The following is an 11872-nucleotide window of genomic DNA, read 5'->3' as shown; positions in this document are numbered from 1 at the left end:
TTAGAAGAACCCATGGTGCTGATTGTTGGGGCAAGGTCAGATGAGTCTGGGCATTTAAAACCTTTGAGATTGACATCACCTGGTCTTCCCAGATGATGATTGAGAACAATTCATGACACTTGCAGGTCTCAGCTTTGCATGCTATAAATTCTGCAGGGTGCCCAAACTTTTGCAGACGCCATTTTTTTGTTTTCTGTTATTTTGAAAGTGTAAATGATGGAAATAAATCTGTAATGTGATGCCTTTTGGAGATTTTTCCATCTTTCCCAAACTTTTGATTACCTTGCCGATAATGCCCTGCTCCGCCTCCCCGGCCAGAGACCACCGCTGCCCCATTGCCTCCGGCATTCCCGGTTTTATAATTACCTGTTCCCGGGGCCCGGAGTCCACGTTTTTTCTGGCTCCTGCGACATGCTGCCTAGCGCAATGAAGGGTGACGTCCTTAACGCGAAGTCACCATCAGTGTGCACAGTGACAGCTCAGGATGCCGCCGAAGCCAGAAGTAGCGTGGACCCCTAAAACCGGGGATGGGGGAGGCAATGGGGCAGCGGTGGTGGTTGGACTAGGCAGGACCCCAGGACAAGCAGGGGGAGAGAAGCGGGCGCCGGTGGCGGTCTCTGGCCCCGCAAAAGCCGCTGCAGTTTATTGATTTAAAGCGCCCACTTTAAATCATTGATCTGCGGGGCTGGGGGGGGGGGAATAACCGATAACTTATACCTGAATATCGGTATAAGTTATCGGCTATCAGCCTTAAAGGTCGCAGATTATCGGTATCAGCCCTAAAAAAAGTCGATATTGGTCGATCCCTAACATATATATACATATATATATATATATATATAATATATATATATATAATATATATATATATATATATATATATATATATAGTCACTGGCATAGAGCTCCATAGACTTCACAGCTCTAATTTGCATAATCTTTCTGGGTGCTGTAGTTCACCTACCCCATTTATTTACTCTGGTTTCGCACCTTTTCCATGTAATTTTAGCCAGTGTTTTTGCTTATATAGAAAATATTCCCGACATAGATTTTCCTTTCTCATGTGCACAACCTCACAATAATTAGCCATATCTGCCAATCCTGAGCCTAATCCTGGGTTTACATTTCTATTACTCAATTCCGTTAGAGAAATTGACAGAAACAGAAATGAGTGTAACGGATCCCATTTATTCCAATGATCTTTTTTTTTCATTTCCAATGTACTCAGTTATCAGTTTATATAAGTTATTTGTAACAGAGAAAAATACTGGGCATACAGTATTTTCTCCCTGTCAAAGGATATTCTAAGGTGCGTTAATTATTTAACATTGAAGTCTATGGTGACAGAAGTAACCTCTGTTATTGCTAATAAGCATGCTCAATAAAAAATAAAAAAACTGGTTAAAAAATAACGGACATTAATGGAGATAAACTTCTGTTAACATCAGTTTCATATCTGTTATGAATGTTATGTTTCAATAATGGACATTTCATAACAGATTTTAACAATGCTAATGTGAACATAGCATTCCTTGTTACAATGCATTTGTTTGTGTTAATGTTACACAGATTAGTATTATCTGCAAAAATTTTATTTAATTATGCAATCCCTAAACAGGATCATTAATAAATTTCATTTAAATAGGTCCCAATATTGACCACTGTGGCACCCCACTTGTAACAGTGACACGATCAGAGTATGTACTGTTAAAACCCCCTCTATGCTTTCAATTACTGACTTACGTACATTTCCCTTTAAACCAATCTTTATTTAGCACTGTAGGTATTTTTTAATTATCTATGCAGAGATGTTGAGATAATTAAAGGTCTAAATACAAAATGGCAGTGTTTCCCAACCAGTGTGCCTGCAGCTGTTACAAAACTTGTTGGGGGCACACTGGTTGGAAAACACTGCACTATGGTGTTAAAAGGTGGACATCAACTTTAAATGCAGCAGGCAATTGTTCGATGGGATGGTTAATGCATGTGATCGTTTACTGAAGCAGCAGCGTTCATTGGAATACTTGCTAAAAGATAAAAAAATAAAAATAATGAAGTACTTCTTACAAACACAATCCAAGTTAAATATTTGATGCAAACCATTTCAGGTTGATAACTGACAAGTTTATTCCCTTGTTCAAAACAACACTGTTAATGGTTCTCTATTAAAGGGAGTGTTTTGTCTAGTTTTTTTCCCCTCAGAATTATCTGATTCTATTTTCTGATTGTATTTTCTTTATTTGTGTACATGTTTTACTGCAGAATTCATGGACCTTAAACCGAGATCTCTAAAAAAAAAAAAAAAAAAAAAAAAAAAAAATTATTCAAAATATGATTAACATAAAAACCTGATTTAAACAAATCACCAGATTTTTCTTTATTTTTAAGCAGTATTTATTTTTGCTATGTGATAGAAATCAAATTTCGCTGTGTAGTTTTCTTATAAATCCAACATAAAATTCATCAGTTTCTCACAATGACAGGATGGTTATTGTAGAGAGTCCATTGAGTGTAGATATTGGTCTTTATTTAGAATCTGTTACACTGTTCTCTTCCAACCCATCAGCCTGAAGACTACTTAGTACCAAAAGAAATTATAGAGTTAAGGTGTGGGTTATCTTGTATCAGTTTGATCCTCATTTCTCTATCAGGGCTTCAAGCTGCTCCTGCAATGATGTCACCTTAAGAGAAAATATAAAAATTATTATAAACTACTAAGCATACATGCTCTACTTGTTTTGACATTATAGGGTTATTGGTAGGGTACGGTTAAGACATTTTTTCTTATAATATACAATGCACTAATACATCTGTTTCTGAAAGCAATATGTTATCTCTTTTATAAAGTATTTCTCATTAACCAAAAGAAGAACTTAAAAACTGCAAACCATACTTGTTCCTTCCTTTCCTTAGCTACGGTGCTAGTTTGACTGGGAGCTGGGGACCTAGTTTAAGGGTTATTCTCATCCCAGATATGCATTTTCCAATTCTTTAACTTGAATGCATTTTGGGAAATCCCTGCATATGTAGAAACTCATAACCTCAGTGACAGCTTTATTTTTATTTATGGCTAGCATCAGACAGACACATCAAGAAGTGCCTGTATGGTAACCGTGCATGCCCACTGGGCTCTATTCTATTACTGATTCAGAGCATGTGTAGCAATCTCTTGTCTGACAGTAGTAAATGATTATGTATATATGATGGAGCAGCACATTAGGACGACAGCTATTTCTTTCAACATTCCCCCTCCCACACAACAATACATATGCTTGCTTAACTTAGAATAAGTAAGCTCCTGCTAGATACCTCTGCATGTAGTTAATGTCCCCTGAGAACAAAAGTTTCTTGGCCTTCTTGACATCCAACAATCCAATCCTCCTTACTACTTAAGGAAACATTTATATAATGTATATGGTCACCTTTATGCTGTATCCTACAAAACACATTGGCCCTGATTTATCAATCTGTCTGAGACAAAAACTTGCCCATAGCAACCAGTCATAGTTCAGATTTCATTTTACCAGAACTCTTTAAGATATAATACAAGAGCTGTGGTTGCTAGGGAAAATCACTCCAGTTTCTGTCTCAGACAGATTGATAAATCAGGGCCATTGTCTTCCTCAGTTAGCTCATTTTGCACTCAAAAATACTTCTTTGTATTTTTATATGTGGCACGTGATTATGTAAATTGTCAATTTCTTGTGCCATAATAGTTTTGTACAGACAGCAGCAACAGGAACATGTGCAACAGTTCATCCGGCAGTCATGTTACATGGAGCACAGCAACGGTCTGTCAATATATAGGCATAGCATATGAATTTTATAATAAAACAGATACAATAGTATCCTGCAGCCATATACTATACCCAAGACAAAAATGTGATGTCACATTGGGCAGCTAGGGTTGCATTGAAAAATTAATTAGCTGCTAGAATTATGTTTCTAGCAACCAGGTAGTCTTAAATGACTCAGCTCTTCAGTCTTATTCTGGACTCCTACCAGCAAAAAGGGGGGTAATATAACTAAGCTTATAATGCTAGCTTTATGCTTGTATTGATTTTGTTTTCTCAAACATACTAAATTTACTTTACTAATAGGAAATCTGTCATCAGTATTACCCGCACTAACCTGTCATACAGGCTGGTAGTGCGGGTGATACTGATCAAAACAATGCCTACAGTGTCCCAAAATGTCCAGCCGTTCCCCCATTAATCTTGTTTTTCTTCGTATGTAAATTAAGTTTTTGGGGCATGGGCAGAGCTACGGCCGGAGCTCCAGGCACCCCTACGTCATCTTCGGCCAGGCTGGCGCTCCGCCCAGTTCATCCCTATATGCATCACCTCCCTCCCTGCTCACGCGGCAGGTTTACTCTACGGTGCAAACCCGGCTTCCTGGGTGAAAAGCTTCAGTCGTAGCTCTGCTTATGCCCCTAATACTTAATTAGCATAAGAAGAAAAACAAGAATAATGGGGGAATGGCTGGACATTTTGGGACACTGTAGGCATTGTTTTAATCACTCGCACTAAAAGCCTGTATGACAGCTTAGTGCGGGTGATACTGATGACAGATTTCCTTTAATGGGTTAAACAACTATAGAGGAAATGATAGGAAACTTGTACTATTTGCTATTTTTACATGTTTAATGTGTTATTGCACTGTATAATCATTAAAGAGTTGACTTCACAACTCTAAACAGAATTCTGTCTAAAACAGTGATTTGTGCTTGATAAAAGAAGAAAAAAAATCTGCACATATTGTACATTGATCCCAATAACTGTGTTCTGATTTCTGTGTTCATTCATGAAGTGGTGAATGAAATCAGCTGCTACGTTAAGGGTCTATTCACACAGTATTCTGTGCAGATCTGATGCATATGATTTTATGTTGCAGATTTCAATGTAAACTTAATGATTGAATACAGCTTCAAAACCTACACATCAAATCTGCACAGTATACTGTACGTGTGAACAGACCCTAAAAAAGATGTCCAGCTGAAAAGGGATAAGTGATTGTGATAGGGGATGAGTGTAAGATCGGCTAGGGTTGACCGCTGGGACCCCTGCGATCTCCCTATGGGGCCCCGGCTTCTTTAAGGCTGATTTCACAATATGGAATCTCCAGCCAAATGAAATCCGGCTTGAGATTCAGAGTGCGAATACTTCTCTATGGACTTGCTTATACCCTAAAATCTTCAGACAGCTTATGACCGCACTGCATCAAGCCTGTCTTAAGAACAAGGGAGGAGATTTCTCAAAACCTGTGTAGAGGAAAAGTTTACCAGTTGCCCCTAGCAACCAATCAGATGGCTTCTTAAATTTTTTAGAAGCTTTGTTCAAAATGAAAGAAGCGATCTGATTGGTTGCTATGGGCAACTGGTTGACTTTCTCTCCACAGGTTTTGATAAATCTCCCCCATCGTTAGCAGGCGCAAGGCTTTGGCGACAAGGGTACAACAGCACCTGCCAACAATGGTACTGGTAGAGTAATAAGAATGCTCCTTTGTCATGTGTAGTAGATCAGGGAATGCTGAAGAGCCTTTGATTGTATCCCCATTGCCCTTAACCTGATTAAAATAAAAAAAAGAAGGCAATACCTAACTAAATGTTCCTAACTGCAAAATAACAAAAGAAAAGACCATGTCTGGAAAGCTCCAGACCTGGGTCTGCCTCCTACTGACACTAGCTGAAACTGAATAGCTCACTGCCTGTGGGCGGGTATATCTTGGCAGTGAGTAGCAGACTTTTTTCTTAGTGTCAGAGCATATACCCATGGTATCCTGTGTCACCCAATGAGGCGAACGAGAAAATAAATAAAAGAAGCAAAAGCATAAAGTATGAAGATGGTATAGGATTATGGAGGCTGTAAAGGCTGGTCACAGGTGGTGGTATCACTAAGGGGGAGGGGCTTGAGCTCAGAGACAGCCAAGCTCTTTGGACACCTCGCACTAGCAGTGGAGCACCAGCCCCCCAGATGTGGCAGCCTTGAGCAAGAAAAGCAGGCACATGTACACAGAAAGCCACTATTACACCACCGAAGGAAGGGAAGGAGGACGCTATTTTCATAGCGTGTCCATTGCCTACATAGGGACACCCTTTCAGGCACCACGCGATGGTAGCAGTGTACTGTAACTGCACTTGCTGAAACAGCAGACATGGTGTGGGTGTCCGACGGTGGAGAAAAAAAAAACATGTGGAGCACCAACCGTTACGCAAAAGCAATAGTAGAAGACCACCTGAACACCAAAATTACACCACTTATGGAAAGGGTAAAGTGGCTGCTGTTGCTGTAGTTGGTCTTTTGCACCTGCAGGGACACCCTTGTTGATAACCTATCACTGGAAGTTGGGTACCGGAACTGTAGATACAGACAAGGCAGACATCAAGCTCTCTCCGTAGAGGGTCCATTCTTCAGTCAACTCTCACTCATTGTGAAGTACCGGAACTGCGGCTACAGATGTGGCAGACATCTCGCTCTCCATGAGCTCTGCATAGGATCACCTATTCGGCCACCTCGCACTGGTAATGGGGTACTTGAACTCCAGTCGCAGATGCGGCAGACACGGTGTGTACAACCCATTATTGTGGGTCAAACATGTCACATTCACATAACAGAGGAAACTGCATCCCTTTTGAAACAGTGTTAAATAAAGGCTCCTATGTAAGTAAGTAGGGGGAGGGGAAGGGAACCATGATTGGGGAGGAAACCAGGAAAGGCAGATTCTAGTTAAAAAAAACAGGGACTGTACCATAAACTGTACACATCAAGAAAGAGTTGCATGGGAGGTACAAGCTGTAATATAACTTTTGCCATCAGAGGAGGGGCAAATGCAGGCTGAGACTATGAAGCTGAAAATACCCTTTTCAGCCACTAGGGGGCATCCAACTCTGGTAGCCTGCATCTCGCTACCTGGGAGCTGCTCCCATGTGCAGCGCTGCTTCCTCTATTTTGCACCTGCCAACAATGGTACTGGTAGAGTAAGAAACATGCCCACGTGTAGTAGATCGGGTGATGCTTAAGAGCAGTTGATTGTATCCCTGTCGCCCTTTACCTGAATATAATTTAAAAAAAGGAAATGCCTAACTAAATGTTCCTAACTGGAAAATAACAGAAAATATCAAGTCTGGAGAGTTCCAGACCTGCGTCTGCCTCCTACTGGTCATAAGAAAGACTAAATAAAATAACATAAAACTACAATAAAAAACTGTCGCTAAATAAAGTGTGCTGTTTAGTAGTATGTCAATCAAACAATACAATACTCTCTTAATAGGTTTCTTAATAAAACGTCAACTTAGAAACACTAAGGGGAAGGGATATTCAGTAAATGAATAATAGATGCAATAGGAGTAGTATAATGAGGATATGTTTAATAGAAATCTACAGTGATGATGATCACCAGTATAATGTATTACACAATGAGGATGGGGGTCTCTTATTAAAATATTATAATGGACACAAATTTATATGCATTGACCATCATGTCTCTTGTATGATATACTTATTCCTAATAGGTATTATATCTATCCATTCTAAATATTATACTTTGAGTTAATTAGGACCATAAGGATATAGGGAGAAGAGTCCTTATTTTCCATTAATTAAACAGACATACCTACTCTATTGATCAATGCTGGTTCCCAACGTAGAAAATGTAGAATGAAGAATTTGAGGATAAATATAGGAGCATGCACAATAGAGAACGAGAATGGAGGAGAGAAAAAGTCTGCGATCATGCGCAATGAGTATGATAAGCGCAGACAGTTCTAAGTATGAAGACATGCACAGATGGCCCCAATATGTAGGGAGAATGTAAGAGAGGAGAGAGATGAAGCCCGCGATTGTGCGCAGTAAGCATGTTTAAATGGGTACTCTCATTAAACATTACTTTTAATATAATATAGATTATGCATAAATAACAATGTTTGTAATATATTTTATTTTAGAAATAATTTACCTTTCATACTTTTTTTTACATTTGTAATCCTGGCCACTATGTGTTACCTTACATGGTCCAGGAATTATTTCCCCCCCCCCCCCCCTCATATATGTATATATATATATATATATATATATATATATATATATATATGTGTATGTATATACATGTGTGTGTATGTGTGTATATATATTGTTCCAATAAATAATAGGGCGGCACTCCAGCGATCCAAAGTAAAAAAAAGTAACTTTATTCACCCAAAACGTGAAGCGACGTTTCAACCCTACTCAATGAGGTCTTTTTCAAGCATGCTTGAAAAAGACCTCATTGAGTAGGTTGAAACCTTGCTTCACATTTTGGGTGAATAAAGTTACTTTTTCTACTTTGGATCGCTGGAGTGCCGCCCTATTATTTGTTGGAACTATACTACTTGGGATGTGTTGGTCAAGTCTTGCATAGGACTGAGCACCCGTCTGGATCCTGGGATCTGAATCTCACACAGTGCCACTCTCATACCTTGACTACCTATGTATATATACAGTGGGGATCAAAAGTTTGGGCACCCCAGGTAAAAATTTGTATTAATGTGCATAAAGAAGCTAAGGAAAGATGGAAAATTCTCCAAAAGGCATCAAATTACAGATTAGACATTCTTATAATATGTCAACAAAAGTTAGATTTTATTTCCATCATTTAAACTTTCAAAATAACAGAAAACAAAAAAATGGCGTCTGCAAAAGTTTGGGGACCCTGCAGAATTTATAGCATGCACTGCCCCCTTTGCAAAGCTGAGACCTGCAAGTGTCATGGATTGTTCTCAATCATCATCTGGGAAGACCAGGTGATGTCAATCTCAAAGGTTTTAAATGCCCAGACTCATCTGACCTTGCCCCAACAATCAGCACCATGGGTCCTTCTAAGCAGTTGTCTAGAACTCTGAAACTGAAAATAGTTGACGCTCACAAAGCTGGAGAAGGCTATAAGAAGATAGCAAAACGTTTTCAGATGTCAATATCCTCTGTTCGGAATGTAATTAAGAAATGGCAATGGCAGTCATTAGGAACAGTGGAAGTTAAAGCAAGATCTGGAAGACCAAGGAAAATATCAGACAGAACAGCTTGCAGGATTGTGAGAAAAACAATTCAAAACCCACATTTGACTGCACAATCCCTCCAGAAAGATCTGGCAGACACTGGAGTTGTGGTACACTATACTTGTACAAATATGATATTCATGGAAGAGTCATCATAAGAAAACCTCTTCTAAGTCCTCACCACAAAAATCAGCGTTTGAACTTTGCAAATGAACATATAGACAAGTTCTGTGGACCGATGAGGTTAAACTTGAACATTTTGGCCGGAATGAGCAAAGGTACGTTTGGAGAAGAAGGGGAACAGAATTTAATGAAAAGAACCTCTGTCCAACTGTTAAGCATGGGGGTGGTTCAATCATGCTTTGGGGTTGTATTGCAGCCAGTGGCACAGGGAACATCTCACGAGTAGAAGGAAAATTTCAGCAAATTTTGGATGCTAACTTGTTAAAGTTAAAGAGAGGATGGCTTCTACAAATGGATAATGATCCTAAACACACCTCGAAATCCACGGGGGATTACATCAAGAGGCGTAAACTGAAGGTTTTGCCACGGCCTTCACAATCTCCTGACCTCAACATAATTGAAAAATCTATGGATAGACCTTAAAAGAGCAGTGCGTGACAGACAGCCCAGAAATCTCAAAGAACTGGAAGACTTTTGTACGGAAGAATGGGCAAAAATAAGAATTGAAAGACTCTGCTGGTTATAGAAAGCGTTTACAAGCTGTGACACTTGCCAAAGGGGGCAGTACAAGATATTAACTCTGCAGGATGCCCAAGCTTTTGCAGATGCCATTTTTTTGTTTTCTGCTATCTTGAAAGGGTAAATTATGGAAATAAAATCTAACTTTTGTTGACATATTAAAAGAATGTCTAATCTGTAATTTGATGCCTTTTGGAGATTTTCCCATCTTTCCTTGGCTTCTTTATGCACATTAATAATTTTTTTTTACCCGTGGTGCCCAAACTTTTGATCCCCACTATATGTGTATATATATATTAGGGCTGGGCGGTTTGGCCAAATATGTATACCACGGTATTTTTGTAACTTATGGCGGTTCCATGGTACATAAAGGTATTCCCCCCCCTCCCCCAAAATGTATTATTAGCCCTGCCCTGCACTGTCCCCATCGGGGTAAATACTCACATGTCAGCCGCAAGCGCTGCCTCCTCGTCCTCCTGTTTGTTGCGGCTGCCTGCGCTGACACTCTCTATACTCTCTATGAGGGAGGGGGATGAATATTCATAAGCAGCGCTGACGTCAGTGCCAGTTAACCTGCAGAAGCCCCGCCAGTGACAGTTACAGCAAGATTTCAACAGATAATAAAACTACACTTGCGGGAGAACCGCCGGGCGGATCCAACCATGGTAGGGCTCGTTTTAATCAGCGTCTCCCGCACTATCCACCAGTACCTGTGGATAGTGCGGGAGAAAATATCTGACAGTTCTCCTTTAAAGTTTATTTTGTTTACCTTTTGCAGCCCGGGCATAGGGATACAGTATAGAGCAGTGGTTTGCAATCTGCGGACCTCCAGATGTTGCAAATCTACAACTCACAGCATGCTGGGAGTTGTAGTTTTGCAACATCTGGAGGTTGAAGACCACTGGTATAGAGTGTCAGTGCCGGCGGCCGCAACAAACAGGACGAGGAGGGCAGCGCTTGCAGGTGACATATGTGAGTAGTAGCGCTGGGCTGATAATTAATTGGGGGGGGGGGGGGGGGGGGCATAACAGCGATCACGGGCCACATATGATTAGTTCCCCGATGGGGACAGCGCAGCGGGCTGATAATTCATTCATTCCCGAGAGGGAGGGGCCAAACCGGTATTGCGGTATGGGTTAAAATTCATATAGTTCAGCACAAAAATTTCGGTATTCGGTATGAACCGGTATACTGCCCAGCCCTGATACATATATACATATATATATATATATATATATATATATATATGTGTGTGTATATCTATCTATCTATCTACAGGGTGTGCCATTTATATCGATACACCTTAATAAAATGGGAATGGTTGGTGATATTAACTTCCTGTTCGTGACACATTAGTATATGTGTTGGAGGAAACTTTTCAAGATGGGTGGTGACCATGGCGGCCATTTTGAAGTTGGCCATTTTGAATCTAACTTTTGTTTTTTTAATCGGAAGAGGGTCATGTGACACATCAAACTTATTGGGAAATTCACAAGAAAAACAAGGATGTGCTTGGTTTCAACGTAACTTTATTTTTTCATGAGTTATTTACAAGTTTCTGATCACTTATAAAATGTGTTCAATGTGCTGCCCATTGTGTTGTATTGTCAATGCAACCCTCTTCTCCCACTCTTCACACACTGATAGCAACACCGCAGGAGAAATGCTAGCACAGGCTTCCAGTATCCATAATTTCAGGTGCTGCACATCTCGTATTTTCACAGCATTGACATTTGCCTTCAGATGACCCCAAAGATAAAAGTCTAAGGGGGTCAGATAGGGAGACCTTGGGGGTCATTCAACTGGCCCACAAAGACCAATCCACTTTCCAGGAAACTGTTCATCTAGGAATGCTCGGAACTGACAAGATGGTGCACCACCACATTATGGGTGTCAGGTCCGAGCATTCCTAGATGAACAGTTTTCCTGGAAAGTGGATTGGTCGTCGTGGGCCAGTTGAATGGCCCCCAAGGTCTCCCGATCTGACCCCCTTATACTTTTATCTTTGGGGTCATCTGAAGGCAATTGGTATGCATGCTCAATATCATGTATTGAGCCAGCATGCTATGCACGCTCAATATCAGATATTGAGCCAGCATGGTATGCACGCTTGATTTCATGTAATGAGCCAGCATGGTATGC

At 40.3% G+C, this 11872-nt stretch overlaps 1 protein-coding gene across 4 annotated transcripts in view; it reads right to left on the bottom strand.

The window, feature by feature from the left end:
- Positions 1–2314: 2314 nt before the first annotated feature.
- The window catches only part of TAF7L (TATA-box binding protein associated factor 7 like), a 224037-nt gene continuing 214479 nt past the window's right edge, over positions 2315–11872 (bottom strand). For 2 of the 4 annotated variants that reach the window (XM_056540862.1, XM_056540861.1), the window contains exon 13: positions 2315–2681. In XM_056540862.1, the coding sequence (XP_056396837.1) occupies positions 2637–2681 (45 nt within the window). In that variant the 3' untranslated portion in view covers positions 2315–2636. The remainder of the gene's footprint in view (positions 2682–11872) is intronic. The other 2 variants (XM_056540863.1, XM_056540864.1) reach the window with 1 other exon arrangement.

Source organism: Hyla sarda, chromosome 9 (genome assembly GCF_029499605.1).
Source record: "Hyla sarda isolate aHylSar1 chromosome 9, aHylSar1.hap1, whole genome shotgun sequence".
Classification (NCBI taxonomy): domain Eukaryota; kingdom Metazoa; phylum Chordata; class Amphibia; order Anura; family Hylidae; genus Hyla; species Hyla sarda.
This window is presented reverse-complemented; position numbering and strand designations above follow the sequence as displayed.